The sequence below is a fragment of the Populus euphratica genome, unplaced genomic scaffold, assembly GCF_000495115.2.
Source record: "Populus euphratica unplaced genomic scaffold, PopEup_1.0 scaffold58.1, whole genome shotgun sequence".
NCBI classification, from domain to species: domain Eukaryota; kingdom Viridiplantae; phylum Streptophyta; class Magnoliopsida; order Malpighiales; family Salicaceae; genus Populus; species Populus euphratica.
This window is the reverse complement of record NW_011499864.1, coordinates 1702027-1717973: the sequence shown is the minus strand read 5'-3', so window position 1 is coordinate 1717973 and position 15947 is coordinate 1702027. Positions and strand designations below refer to the sequence as shown.

At 27.8% G+C, this 15947-nt stretch overlaps 1 protein-coding gene across 3 annotated transcripts; it reads left to right on the top strand.

The window, feature by feature from the left end:
• Positions 1-13687: 13687 nt before the first annotated feature.
• LOC105125799 (uncharacterized) lies at positions 13688-15495 on the top strand. Of its 3 annotated transcripts, none has more exons than XM_011026419.1 (5): positions 13688-13898; positions 13988-14069; positions 14203-14678; positions 14929-15163; positions 15252-15495. In XM_011026419.1, exons 3-5 carry the CDS (start codon positions 14418-14420, stop codon positions 15269-15271), a joined length of 516 nt encoding a protein of 171 aa, XP_011024721.1. In that variant the 5' UTR covers positions 13688-13898; positions 13988-14069; positions 14203-14417; the 3' UTR covers positions 15272-15495. The 3 variants fall into 3 exon arrangements, with proteins under 3 accessions (XP_011024721.1, XP_011024722.1, XP_011024720.1); XM_011026420.1 differs by having other exon boundaries at positions 13985-14069; XM_011026418.1 differs by having other exon boundaries at positions 13688-14069.
• Positions 15496-15947: the final 452 nt, after the last annotated feature.

Genomic DNA, 15947 nt, shown 5'->3' with positions numbered 1-15947 from the left:
GGTTGTCTTGCTTGGCACGATTGAGCCAACGGTAGTAAAATATTAAAGAGTACACGTGTTCACTTCTCACTACATCACGCAACCTAGAGCTTCATTAATTTGCTTATTATAGTACATTAATACATTCGGTCAAATTTCGCTTTGTTTCATGAAATTGTCTCATTTTAGTGCCTCCTCAACACATTTCTATTATTATTATTTTTTAATTAAAACTAATAGAAAAATCACATGACAAATATACATATTTAAAATAAACTTTTGAATAATTTGTTTTGTATTTTTAAGATATTGCCGATAGTCTTTTTTCTAAAAAAAATTAATTTTTATACAATTATCAAAATCAATGATGCAATTATACACAGTATTAATAGATTCCATCCATGCATTTTTGCTACCATTTTCCTCCTCCATCCACCGGAAACCTCTCGATACACCGCCCCTTAGAAGGGTGGAAACTATCCTCGCCAAATGCTAGTCACAGCCCACCTAACCATGAAATTTGCTTACTCTGTTCCATCCTGACAAAAAAAACATGTGATTTTAAGAGTGTCGAGGCCTGTAAAAACATCACCAAATAACTGAAACTCACCAAATCTCGCAGCCAAATACAAATATAAATGCTATAGAGTATAGTAATTGTTATTTTTTAAAATATTTTTTTTATTTTTTCTCGATATTAGTACATTAAAACAAACAGAGTATAGTAATTGTTATTTTTTAAAATAATTTTTTAAATTTTTTCTTGATATTAGTACATTAAAACAAACAAAAAATAAAAAAATAATTTTAAAAAATAAATTAAATTTTAGCCCATCTTTGTTCGGGCAACAATCCCAAATGGGGCTGCATCCCTTTAAATATACCATTACAAGCAGCTTAAAAAAATAAAAATATGATGTATAAATGTTAAAAATAATTTTTGATGTATAAATATTAAAAATAATTTTTAAATGAATTTTCTACTTCAAATGAATTTTTTAATGTTTTCTTGATTGTTTTAATATAAAAATATAAAAATTTAAAAATTAAAATAATATTATTTTAATATATTTTCAAACCCTAAAAAAACCTTCTCACAGTTTCAAACTCACCTCCTCAATCCGCTAGCACACAAAATAAGGATAATATAACTCTTTGCATGATATCGTTGTATGGTCATTGATATTGATATTGATTGACAGTGTTACATTATTGTCTGTTTGCTGGCAGCAACAACGAAGTTAAAAAAGGTAAAGTGTCACGGAGAAGAGGAACATACACGTGTACATTAAAACCCGTAGACTTTTGGGGTTCTTTGCCACCACAAGACTCTGCTCTGATTCCTGATTCCCTGCAACATTTATTTTCTGGCCTCTGCTGTCCATGTAGAGAAGAGGAGGACCATGCGTGTACATTCACATGTTTATTTCTGGGCTTTATAATATGGTTGAGTTTTATTTCAAACTCATATCAAAACCATGATACACCACATAAATTATATTTATTAAATTCTATCTAGCCCGATAAATTATTCTGAAAATTTTTCAATTTGAAACCTTATTTAGATTAATATTTATTTCAAACTTTTATTAGTACTGTAGTAGTTATTTTTTAAATTATTTTTTTTAGTATTATATTAAAATAATTTTTTTTTTAATTTTTAAAAATTATTTTTGATATCAGTATATAATTAAAATGATCTGAAAATATTAAAAAATATTAATTTAAAGTTAAAAAATAAAAATAAATTTTTTCTAAAATACTTTTAAAATGTAAAAACAAAGAGACATTTAAACCTGATTCGGTCAATTTAAAAAAAATCATTAAAAATAATAATATTTTAATTAAAAAAATAATTTATTTTAAAAAATTGATGATTTAAGTCTTAACCATATCCATCATTTAATATGCGATGAGGATAAATTAAATAATTATGATATATAAAAATGCTTACTGATAAAAGCACAATGTGATATAATGATATTTATGTTTATGCCTGTTTTTTAAAATTATTTTTAATTTAAAACTATATTTAATTAATATTTTTTATGATTTTAATATATTAATATAAATAACTAAAATAAAACTATTTTAGAAAATAGCGTGAACGAATATTCCAAACACCCCTGAAAGTAATGTTTCACCTCTTCATTTTATCTCTTTCTTTAATTACAAAACACTCTGTTCCCTGTCTCAATATTTGCAACTCCACGCTCCATCATTTCCTTTACAAACAAAATAGTACTGCTGCTGCATGATTATGACACTCAGCCATAATTATGTATACGACACATATGGACTCTTGGCCAAGAGAGGTCCACTTATTTATGGGTTTAACATTAAAATTGTATTCGGTATTGTCTTTAATGATATTTTATTAAGTGGTTTTTATATTAAAATGATATTTTTTTTAATTCTTAATGTTAGTTTATTAAAATTACAAAAAAAATTAATTTAATATTTTTTTTAAATACACTCCTGAAACATAAAAAAAAATTATTATAATTTTAAATAGATGCGTTTTGGACTTGCTAGTTTAATTATTATTTTATTTGTTTTTGTATTTTTAAAAAATTGAAAATAAATAAATTTTTTTATTTTTTTTCTCTACTTCAAATTATTTTTCTTTTGTGTTTTTGGATTTTAACATGTTTATGTAAAAAATAAATTTTTAAAAATAAAAAATATTATTTTAATTTACTTTTAAATAAAAAATATTTTAAAAAATAAAACGATTTCAAACAGTATTCAAAACTGTTTCATGAGGTAGCTACCCTGCCAATACCTTGAGCATCCGCTAGGGCGCAGAATTCTGGCACCAGCACATCATGCGAGGCTGCATGCTCGATTGACTTTTGCGTCTGCTTCGTCTACGCATTCACTCGATTAATTTCAAAGTGGGATTTTCCAGCAGGAAAAACAGAACAGTTCCTGGTAGATTTTAGAATTTCACAGAGCTTTTTATTTTTATTTTATTTTATTTTATACCCCTTTTTTGTCTTCTGGGCACAGCACCTCTCAAAGAAGAGTCAGATCATGAAAACAAGAAAAAGGAAGCAAACGTTTTGTTTTTTCTGTAAAGTAAACAGCATAACATGTGGATGCTAGGAGATGTGGTTGTTTTAGTTTAGTTTGTTTTTTATTTATAAAAATAATTAAATTAAAATTTTATATAATAAAAAAAAAAATTAAATTGATTCAAACTAATCAGTTTCAGTTCAATTATTTTATATTAAAAATCACAATCTAACTAATTGATTTAGGTTTTATTCAGATTGGTTGTAGTGCAGGGTTTGGTTCGATTCATTTATATTATATTAAAAACTAAAAATTATATTTTTTTTTGAGGGTTTTTATTTATTTTTTAATGGGCTTGGTTTTGATTTGGTTCAAATTTTTTTTGTTTAGTTTTTTTATTTTTCTGTTTGGTTTGATTTGGTTTCCTAGTTTCGGGCATATTAAAATTACAAAAAAAATTAATTTAATTTTTTTTTTTAAATACACTTCTGAAACATAAAAAAACAAAAATTATTATAATTTTAAATAGATGCGTTTTGGACTTGTTAGTTTAATTATTATTTTATTTGTTTTTGTAATTTAAAAAAAATTGAAAAAAAATAATTTTTTTTATTTTTTTTCTCTACTTCAAATTATTTTTCTTTTGTGTTTTTGGATTTTAACATGTTTATGTAAAAAATAAATTTTTAAAAATAAAAAATATTATTTTAATTTACTTTTAAATAAAAAATATTTTAAAAAATAAAACGATTTCAAACAGTATTCAAAACTGTTTCATGAGGTAGCTACCCTGCCAATACCTTGAGCATCCGCTAGGGCGCAGAATTCTGGCACCAGCACATCATGCGAGGCTGCATGCTCGATTGACTTTTGCGTCTGCTTCGTCTACGCATTCACTCGATTAATTTCAAAGTGGGATTTTCCAGCAGGAAAAACAGAACAGTTCCTGGTAGATTTTAGAATTTCACAGAGCTTTTTATTTTTATTTTATTTTATTTTATACCCCTTTTTTGTCTTCTGGGCAAAGCATCTCTCAAAGAAGAGTCAGATCATGAAAACAAGAAAAAGGAAGCAAACGTTATGTTTTTTCTGTAAAGTAAACAGCATAACATGTGGATGGTATGAGAGGTGATTGTTTTAGTTTAGTTAGGTTTTTATTTATAAAAATAATTAAATTAAAATTTTATAAAATAAAAAAAATAAAACTTGAATTGGTTCAAACTAACCAGTTTTGGTTTGGTTATTTTATATTAAAAACCAAAATTTAACTAATTAGTTTAGGTTCTATTCGGATTGGTTATGGTGCAGTATGGTTCGGTTCGGTTCATTTATATTACATTAAAAACTAAAAATTATATTGTTTTTTGAGGATTTTTATTTATTTTTTAATGGGTTTCGTTTCGATTTGGTTTAATTTTTTTTGTTTGATTTTTTTATTTTTCAGTTTGGTTTGGTTTGGTTTTCTAGTTTCAGGCTTATAAAAACTAAATCAAATATCTTTTAATATATTCTAATTGTTTTTCCTTTATGATTTAATTTTTTTAATTATTTTTTTAATTTTCTTAATTTAATCGATTTTTTTTATTTTTTTTACTAACACATAAACGGTATGATCTTGAAGCTTGCAGCTTGGATAAGAACCTGTGATTGGTGTGGACTGGCTGTCTCCCTCCCTCGCTCTTGGTAAGAGCATCCTGAAGGAATCAACTGTTTTTGAATGCCCATGGCAAGAGAAAAGAAGAGTGAACGGTAGCACGATTGCTAAAGCAGTACAGTAATCAAGTTGCTAGAGATGTCTGTCACTGTCCACGCATACATAAACATACAAAAACACGTATATACGTTTACTTATCAAAACCGACACGACGGGTTCACCCATCAATTCAAGATCTAAATTATTTTAAAATTATCAATGTAATAAATCCAATCAAATTCAAGTAATTTAATAAACTAAACTTATTATATAAATAATTCAATTAAAATCTGATTAATTTTTTATTTCAAAATAATATTACTATATTTTTTTATCTAAAATGATATTGTCAAATTAACTCAAGTTAAATTATAAACTCGTGAGTTAACTCACAGCTCCAAGTTTTAGATCGAGTTATGAACTAGGTTGGGTTTTAAAATTAAACATGTGCCCAGTTAACTGATGATCCGAGTCGTAGACAATATCATGAGTTGTGCGTTGATCTTATTGTGTAACGGGGATTTACACAGCCAGAAAGTGGCATGGATCAATGTTCTGTGTCTGGTGCTAGATTCTCGGCGAGAAGGGAAGAAAAAGAGAAGGAAACCTGATTGGATTGCAGGAACAATGATTGTCGACGGGAGTTGTTGCAGAAATGATCAAGACTGCTCCATGAGTTCCTTCTTATGATGATTAATGCGTAAGAACGTCTGAGAAAGGGAGTGGATCCTAATAATTATAATACCAAATCGATCAGGATCATGGCTGCATTTCTTAGAGAGGAAGTGGACCAGACTTAATTATTTTAAGACCAAATTGAGGTGGATCATGTAAGCTTATTATTACAAGTTGAACTGTTGTTTGTTTTTTATGGCAAACAAATGTACTGTTGTTTTTTTGTTTCCATTGCCCAATCAAGCTTATGATGGTTTATTGTCTTTTTCTCCTGGTAGTCTTCTTGTTTCTGGCAACTACAGACAAAATATTAGTCAATTAGGTTTTTTTTTTCATGAAAAGATCTATTTTATAATTATCTTAATTATATATATATATATATATTAGCTTATTTAAAATAATCATGAATCAAATAGAATTAACTCCTAAACTTTATTTTTTTTATTTGAGTACCATAGACTATTTTTTATTAAAAATATACTCTTCTATCCAGGTTTTTATTCTTCCATTCATTTTTTTTTATAAAAACAAATCATGTGTTTTCATAACATGTATCATGTTTTTAGATTATCACTTGTGGATCAAGATTAATAAAATATTATATTGAATTTTTAAAAATTAAAATTAAAAAATTAATTATTTTTTTATAACAAACAAATTAGCAAATGTGGTCGTGATCATTCGGGTTTTGTAAATCAAAAGGTACAGTAATATTCAATGAAAGCAAATATATATATATATATGAATGACACACTTGATGGAGTAAATGTATATTTTTTTCAAAAGCATGCCTTTTCAATTTATTATTTTAAGAAAGTTTTGATGATCATATAAAAAATTAGTACGAATTTGTGACTCTATATCTTTAATTATTAACTTGAGTGCTAGGCATGATTTGTCAATGCTTGTTTGTTAAATATCTTATATTAAATATGATTTTGGTAGGGTGAGATATTTTGATAGTGATTATTTTTTAAAGTAGTTTTTAATTAAAAAGGTGTGAAAATATTTTTTTTATTTTTGATATCCATGTATCAAAACAATTCTAAAATATATAAAAAAATTAATTCAAAGTCAAAAAAAAAATTAAGCAAAAAAGCTACTAAAAAAAATTAATTCAAAGTCAAAAAAAAAAAAAATAAGCAAAAAAGCTACTCAACCCTGGAAACAATTTCCAGAAGTTATAGTATGTTGAATTAGAGAGAGGAAACATTTTGATTTAGAGATTGTTTGGTATAGTGGTTGAATTTGTGTTTAATATGAAAAAACATTAAATTAATATTTTTTTAGTGTTTTTTTGATAATTGTATTGATGTTAAAAAATAAAAAAATTATTTTAATATATTTTCAAATAAAAAAAATAATTCATCACTATAACATCAAATACAAGCTCAATGTATTTGATGCCATATAACTTATAACATCATATTCAAGACACGGTTCACACAAGCACATGATCAAATACCGATGAAAAAAAAAATACGGATGAAAAATAATCGAACTTATCACATTTTGATTGAGAAATTAAACTCAAGCCTATATTATTGAATAATTTTTTGTTTTAATTATTGGAAAGTTGATCTCTGTAAGTACAAACAGTTGAATTGAATTCAATCCAAAAGAGATGAATTAAGTTGCCGATATTTATGAATTAGGAATAAGAAGGGAACAAATTAGCAGAGGAGTCTGTCTAGCATATTGTGTAATCTTTCCTCCTGGATTCCTCTATGAACGAACAATTCTTTTTCAATTTTGTCTGTAGAACCTGTTTTCAATTCAATAAAGAAGTTTACATTCTTGTTAGTTGATCTTTAGTTCTTGTTTTCTAGCTTGATCTCCATAACCATGCTGCAATTTTTCCTTCTCAGTTATTGGAAGCTCTTAGCTACTGCTTCATTGTCGATCAGTCTATATCTATAAATAAAAAATAAAAAGCTTGATACTAAATTAAGCTTGCTCCAACTAATTGGCCGACAAGATCATACCGGAAATAGATTGAGCAGGAAAACATAAGTACAATAAAAGAAAAAAAAAGGGATAATTACAAGAACTATTCTCTGTAATTTGATATAAATTTCACTTTAATGGCTTCTTTTGGATTCTGAGTTTCTTATGGTATGGGTGGAAAAACTAGTGAGGGAGGGCATGCTTGTTCTTTAAGTTCTTATGTTTGATTTGATTCCACTACTAAATTTTAGCATAATTAAAGATGTTAGGATTCACTTCCACTGGATCATCTACCCAGCGTGCATCATTAGATGACAATCTTCTCCTTTCAACTTTCAATAGCATGGTTAGTGTAATAAAGGATGTTTTTAAAAATATTTTTTAATTAAAAATATATTAAAATGATATATTTTATATTTTTTAATTAATATTTTAAAGTAATCTGAAAATACTAAAAATAATTTAATTTAAAGTAAAGAGAATAAAAAAATTAATTTTAAAAAAACTTTTAAAATATAAAATTAAATGGGCTTTAAAGATGACTTGTCATCCAAGTTTTTTTTATATGAAGAGAATATTTATAAACCTTGCTCGGTTTTTTTTTAAATTAGTTTTTTTATTAAAATAATATTATTTTATTTTTTAAAAAAAAACAACTGCTCTGAATTAAATATGCAAGAATATTCATGCTGGTTTGGCTTATTTTACACACACAGATATATATATATATATATAAGTTTTATAAGAGCATTCAGGCAGTGTAATTATGCTGTGATGCTCTTGCTTGTTTCTTAATTTTATGCTTGCTTAAGCTGTCCACGATAGCATGAACCATTTGCTAGTTTTCTACACCCTTGCATGATACTATGGAGATATTTTAATTGCTAAAAATGTTGAGACCGAAATTAATCATTTATCAGCATGGTAATAACTTCTTCGAAATCTCATAGCATTTGCCAATGCATGATGGATCTAACATTTTCTAACACAAATTATATTTATAATAGCAACTAGCTCACTGTACAACATAAAATTAATTTCAGTAATTAAAAACCAAAAACTGCATGCGTAGTTCATGTACTCGTGATTGTAAAAATTGAATCTTCTAAGTGTTCGAGTGAGAATCAAATATAATTAAATAAAAATTTGATATAAATATATTATATGGATGACATAACAAATATTTTTATGAGTTATTGGGATAGGTTTAGATCTAAAAAGAGATTTAATTATGTTAAATTAAGTTAATTTTTTAAAAATTTGATTATTAGATCATGCTTAATTTTTTTCTAATGATTCTATAAAGAATTTTTTTTATAGGAAGATATTGCATTGCTTATTCGACCATTGAATTTCTTGAAATTAGAATCTTGATCTATATGGTACTATTTGGACTAATTTTGTTATTTTAACTAGGTTTTTTATATATATATTGTTTAATTCAAATTTTTGTTTTAATTTTTAGAGTGGTTTTGGATTTCTAGTTGTTTTCTAGTAAATATAGAGTTTTCTATCCTATTTATAGGTTTTATAAATCTCTAAAGGGACGGACTTTATTAGTTTTTTTAGATAAATAGATTATAAATTTAAAATTTATATTTATAACTTTTTTTTCTCATTAAAATTATTATGTTTTTATATTGATTTTATCCTTAATGCTTTCTAAAGCCTAGTGAAACTCCCTAGATAATGTTTGATTTCTGTCCTGGTTATAGGATAGAAGGGACATAGACTACTACAAGGAGTGACAAGAGCAAAAACTTATTTTTATCTTCATCTCTGAAACAAAATTAGAGTTAATTTATGAGCATTAAAAAAAAAAAGTGATACAGTAGGGGCATGTAAGACTTAATTTCTAAAAATACCCTTGAAGCTGAAAAGAGGAGGTATTGCTAGTTCACATTCTATAGAAGTCATCGTCGCATATTCGAATCTGCAGTCTGCTCTGCTCTGGGATTAACACCACTTTCTTTGGAGCACTGAGCCATGGTGGTAGGTATAGTTGTACAAGGAGGGAGAGAGCGAGAAGGGAGCTTGTAAAACGTGCATCTATATCTAACAGTGTTTTAAAAATTTTAAAAATTAATTTTTTAAAATATTTTTAATTAATATTTTTAATGTGTTAATATAAAAAAAATTGATAGATATTATTTTAATATATTTTTAAATAAAATTTATTTTAAAAAATAACCTTTACCATATTTCTAAATAAATTCTAAAATGATTTAGAAAGTTCATATTTTAAGATATTATGAGGTTTTATATTTTCGAGTTTCATTTTTTTAGCTTTTATTTTCTATAGACAAGGCTTGAAATGCTGTAGAAGTAGAAGAGTAAAACAAATATCAATATATTGAACCAAGAATCTTTTTTTTTCACTATCTTTTCCTATTTTTTAACAATAATTTTTTTCTTATTTATATATTTGCTTTCTAAATTTTTTTTTATCATTCCATCATATAAATATTGAAGATTTTTTCTTATTTATATATTTGCTTTCTAAAATTTTTTTTATCATTCCATCATATAAATATTGAAGAAAATTAACTATTTTAAGTAGATTGTAAATTTTTCTTCATTTATGTCTTTGAAAAAATGGATTAACCAATGTAAACTACAATTTATTAGATAAATAATATTTATTATAACTTTATATTAAAAATAAAAATAATTAATAATTTAATAATTTATTTCAAGTTTGATAGTAATATATACATATTAAAAGTATAGCATGTATTTTTTTTTTGTATTTTCTTATGTTTTATTCTTTATCAATTAAATATAATACAAAAATATTCACTTTTTCTTATCGAACACAACTCTATTTTCATCTTTACCTCTGTTTCTTCTGTTTAGAGACAATACTATATGTTACCTAACAATTGTGTAACCATCTATTTCTTTTACTAAAAGTCCAAGACCAAATATATTATATATTATTGTTGTTGTTGTTACAGAAAAAAAATTAAAAAAACCTCATAAAATATTATTTATTGTAAGAATATTTTTTTGCCTAACTCTATTTTCATCTTTACCTCTGTTTCTTCTGTTTAGAGACAATACTATATGTTAACTAACAATTGTGTAACCATCTATTTCTTTTACTAAAAGTCCAAGATCAAATATATTATATATTATTATTGTTGTTGTTACAGAAAAAAATTTAAAAAAACCTCACAAAATACTATTTATTGTAAGAATATTTTTTTTGTCTTTGTTTTTTTAATTTATATTTTTTTAATTTAATTTTTCAACATTTAATTTATTAAAAATTAAACTTTATGGTTTGTGAGATGGTGTTTTTACTATTCATTACATCATAAAACACTATTTATTGCAATAATATTTTTTTATAATATATGTTTTATTTTATTTCATCATTCAACATTTTGTGTATTAAAAATTGAGCTTCACAATGTATTATGATTTACTTTTTATGTGGTTATATTAGTTTCATGATTTCTATTGTGGGTTTGACACGTTAACACGATTTACTTGATTTTTTTTCTAGTTTTTAATTAGTGTTTTCTTGGTTTTATTTTTTAATATTGATAAACACTATTTATTGCAATAATATTTTTTTTATGACTTTATAATTTATTTTGGTTTGCATTCTATGAGGTTATTCTGATACCATAACCTCAAATTTGAATCATAGGTTTTACAAGTTAACTTGGTTTGAATCAAATAGTTTTATTATGTTTAATTTTTAGATTACTTTTTTTAATTTCATTCTTCAACAATAGATTAATAGAGAATTGGACTTTATGATTTATTTTAACTTGTTTTCTATGATTTTATATTACTCTGGATATTCAAATCATGAGTTGTTAAGTTAACTCAAGTTAAATAGGACTATTCTTTTTGTTTATTTTTTATGAGGTTATTTCGTTCTCATGATCTAGGTTATGAGTTTGACGGGTTAATTTAAATTGACTTAAATTTATTTTTTATATTTTTTTAATTGAATTTTTTTTTAGTTTCATCACTCATCATTGAGTTTATTAGAAATTAGGCTTTATAATTTATTTGGATTATTTTTATAAGATTATTTTTGTCTCATGACTTGGTTCGTAAGTACTTTAGCAAGCTAATTAACTTATGTTGACTCTACTTGTTTTTTAAATTATTTTTAAAAGAATTATTATATATCTTAAATCATGAATTTAAAAGGTTAATCTTGACTAACATAGTTGATCTAGCAAATTGTCATAGTATATTTAATTATAAAAATGTTATTTGATTTTTTTTAATTGAATTATATTTTTACTTATCATGTTTAAGTTGTATTTAAACTTAATAAATTAATGAGATTGTATCGATCGACCTCGACATAATTTAATCTTTTATTAGGACAAAATTAGCAATGAATGGAAATCTTTTTACATTGAAAATACAGGAAGACAGCAAACCTCACAAAAAAAAAAGGACATTTTAGCCATAAAGGATATGAAGGATAAAATGATAGCAAGGTCCTACCGATGGAAGAGTTTGTGTGTTTGTACAGTGCATCGCATAAAAAAAAAAAAACTGTTTTTTATGCACAGCACAAACAAACGAAACCGATGGAGATACTGTCAATAAGCACTCCACAAGAGAAAAGAATCACGCCATACGGACGTCCGAGGGCTACAATAGCATCCAAAAATGGAGTCGGAAGTAGGTAACAGTGGCCTCGAGAAATTTATCATAGACCACCAACCCTTCACCATCTTGGCCTTATTCCCTTGACGGGGACAGCTTCCTCTATTCTCTCTGGGACACAGATATTAAACCGCCGGGATAACGACACGTCATCATCAAATACAGTGGAAGGGAGGGGTTACACGTCAGTCACCTGGGCTCCCATCATTGCCGGTGGGTCAGAAGGAAATGTAGGAGAAAGCTCTAACACAGACAGGACAAAACAACCAGTGGACATCTTAAATAAGAACCATCAGAGCATGTGTCTTGCTGGGCTCCATGCTACCCCAGTATATTTGGCCAGTGTTCATGGTAGTTAGGGTTCCGTTTTATTATTATCTTAAACATATCGAGACACTACGTTACTGCAGGATTTCTCATATATTTCTTAACAATGAGAGCATCTTCCTCTTCACATGCTCTTCTGTGTATCAGTGTTTGTATAACAAAGAGTCAATTAATAACATGATGAGCTCTTTGTTTAGTCGAAATGGTGTTGGTAAAGCTGGCCCAATATGTCTGTGCTGGCTCGAGCGAGGAGCACTTGCTAGCAACATGCTTTGCTGGATATTTGTCCTTTATTTTTTCCAGTCTTTGCTGTTCAAGCTAAAAGCCTTGCACTCTGCTCTCCCAAGTCACACATGGTCTTATCGCCATGTAAACTCTCTGTGCCTCCTTAAAATGTATAATTGGAGCCATTTCTTTATGCATCTTGAGCATTGAGTGGCAAAATAATTAGTCTTTGTTCCCTGAAGAGGAGAGTAGAGATGTACAGCATCTAAAATATTCAATCCATCACCGATTCTTAATTAATTATTAATTATTATCATGAACAATTGACCAGTCCTCGTGGAAAAATGATTGGCTTAATCTCATTAACACCACTGGATTGCACCAAGCATATTCTTTTGCTTTCTTTAATGTGTCTCAAAACATACTAAGCTATTCTTTTCACAAGTTAACTTGTTGAAATCAATGGTGATTGCAGTGATGAGTAGTGTGGTGGTTGATTTTTAAAGTGAATGTTAATTAAAAATATATTTAAATAATAAATTTTAAAAATGTTATTTTTTTATAGCATATCAAATTTAAAATTTTAATCTTAAATAAAAAAAATTTGACTTATTTTTGTTTAGGAATATGATTGTGGTTGTTTTTCAAGTAATTTTTCTTGTCAAAATACATGCTAATAATTTTTTTATTTTTTAAAAATTATTTTTAACATCAGTATATTAAAATAATTTAAAAATACTAAAAATATATTAATTTAAAATAAATAAAAAATAAAAAATTAATTTTTTAAAATATTTTTAAAACACAAAAACGTTTTAAAATAACTTCCTTCAGCAAATTTTTACAACTAGCAGCCTCTAATCATAGCAGGTTAATATTCGGTATTCTTTGGGTTAATCCGAACTTTAGGTTTTTCATAAAAACAATTTAAAACAAAGTTTTCTTAATATAAAAAATGAGTTTTTTTAATTCACTTAACTCGAGGCAAACCCTGGATCAGCATATCACATATTTGACCTATTGAATAGTGGTGTCAATCAAAGGGGCCACCTTGATAGATGAAATGCAGATATACAAGTTTCGGCAAGAGAAATGCCACGTGGCTAAACATGGTTCTTCATTAACTCAAATCTTTCCTTAATACCCACCACATGATCATCTTTATAAACAATTTCCATGTTACGGGGAATCAATCACATGCCAACCTTCCACCACTCACTGCTTAGTTGTCTCACTATCTCTTTTAGATCCATTTCCCTAATTTCTTTGTCTTCATCTTCTCAAAAAGGCTTATTTTACTGCAGTCAGGAATCTTCAGCTCACTCAAGCACACACACAGGCATGTTCCTATATAAGTGAAGGTATAAAAAATATCAAGCACAACATGCAGGTTAGCTTTGTTGAGCTTGACATTATCATATAATGAGATGTGTGGAGTTCACATCAAAGCTTATGTTCACTCTTGAATGAATGTAGCAGACATTCCACAAGCTCTTCAGGGTAACACATGAACAAGCTAGAGAACATACATCCATCCCTGCCACATAAAACAACAGTAATGGTGAGAAATACCATCAGTACATAGTACCTGGTTCTTAAACATGTTGCACATTAGTATCTGTTTATTAAATAGGCATAGCTCTTTTCCTTACAAATTTCATTGTAAGCAGCTACAGGGAGAGAGATAATTTCAGCTACAGGGAGAGAGATAATTTTGTTGAAGTATAGTGGGAATCGTCGAAGATCAGAAAGGGTCAGAGAGAGAGATAGATTTGGTTTAAAATATTCCTGGCCATTTGCATTTTTATGCAGAAAAGATGTTGCAAAAGCTTGCTTCTACAGCACACTTTATCTGAAAAGGATTAATAGCTACAACAGTAGACAGCAGCATTGCATACGCTCTAGGAAGATGAAGCAAGAAGAGACTGCTGCACGAGGACAAGTCACGAGTAACAAAGTGGATCCAGCTGCTCATGCTGGTAATAAAATTTTACCAGTGAGTGACACGACATTGTCGTCCTCAGCCAGCACAAATGAAAAATTTAGCACGTTGGAGAAGAAAGAAGTTAAAAAAGGAGATAAAGCCAAAGTCATATCGAGGATGAAGGAACTATTGAGATGGGCTGCCGCTGCAAAATCTGAGAAAGCAGGAAAATATATCGGCCGGAAGGTAAATTTTTTAACATATTTGAGTCATTAATCTTCTCCCTGAACCGGAAAATTTAAAATTTCTCCTCTCTCGACATGTTTGGACGTTTGAGCTCATTAAGTGCACGCAGTATCATTCTCTGGCCATATTAAAACAAGGGCTTAAGCAGGTAGTGCTGCCTGATACGGATTTTACATTACTGCTCTCAAGACTGTAAAATCGAGCTGCCAATACCAGCTTGTTTAAACGATCTCTTTCTGTGATACTTCAGGTTCTGCAACTTAGAAGCCGAGCAACCCTTAAATCAGTACCAGATGATGAAGAACTCAGCATCGAGTCTCCCAAGATCAGTTTTAGATGGGATGTTGAAAGCTGCTCAACCACTTCCTCTGCCTACTCAGGCATTTCAAAGGCTTCTTCCAAGAATATGGACCTCAACATGCTGTCACTGAGTTCCACTCCTGTTCATGACAGGAAGGGAAATTGGATCACAACAGACTCCGAGTGTAAGAGCAACTCCCTCTAGTCTATCCATTCTTGACACCCCCCCTCAAATTTACTAACACTTCCAAATGGTATTCTGATATTGGACAGTTGTGGTGCTAGAGCTATGAAGAAAAAAGCCCAAGGATGGTCAATCTCCATGGCAACTGAATTGAATCAACTTGTTCAATTAGGCTTTGAATCACAGCTAGATTGTTTTTCTTTCCTTCTTTCGTTGTCTTTCCTTTATTTTTCCTTTGAGATATTAGTCGATTCCTTGTAACAATATCAATGTAACATGATCTGAAATGTGATCAGCTTATGTCTTGTTCCAATTATAGAGTTGTTGGGGTGAGATAAATGCATGGCGTGAAGTGAGGAAGTCTAGTGACGGTGTCTTTAGAGCAAGAATATGAGTTGAAAAGGAGCTTCAATGGAGGAAATGAAGACCACAAAAAATGCTTAGGTTAGGTAGTGCATTATGTGTGGGATGTTTAGTGACAAGGTGCAAATTATTTTTATAAAAATATTTTGTAATTAAAATAATGTTTTTTCAAAAAAAATTATATCTAACATGTAAAAATTATAAAAAATAATTAAAAATATTTATTCGATATTTTTTAAAATAAAAAACAGTTTAGACGTGAGGTGGATTTGCTACGAGAAAGGTCTCGAGTGTGTGAGATTGATAAATGAGTCAAAAAGATAAAAAAAAAGATGGTGTACCTAATTTTATGCCCTTGTACCACAGGCATCCGGTCTTCTGTCCTACCTATGATATAACTATTTAAATAATATTATTTTCTT

Bases quoted from the DNA above. Each gene is read 5' to 3' on its own strand.
- LOC105125799 (XM_011026419.1), top strand. From the start codon at position 14,418: ATGAAGCAAGAAGAGACTGCTGCACGAGGACAAGTCACGAGTAACAAA. The intron at 14,679-14,928 runs GTAAATTTTTTA...GTGATACTTCAG, and splicing joins GAAAATATATCGGCCGGAAG to GTTCTGCAACTTAGAAGCCG. The intron at 15,164-15,251 runs GTAAGAGCAACT...GATATTGGACAG, and splicing joins GATCACAACAGACTCCGAGT to TTGTGGTGCTAGAGCTATGA.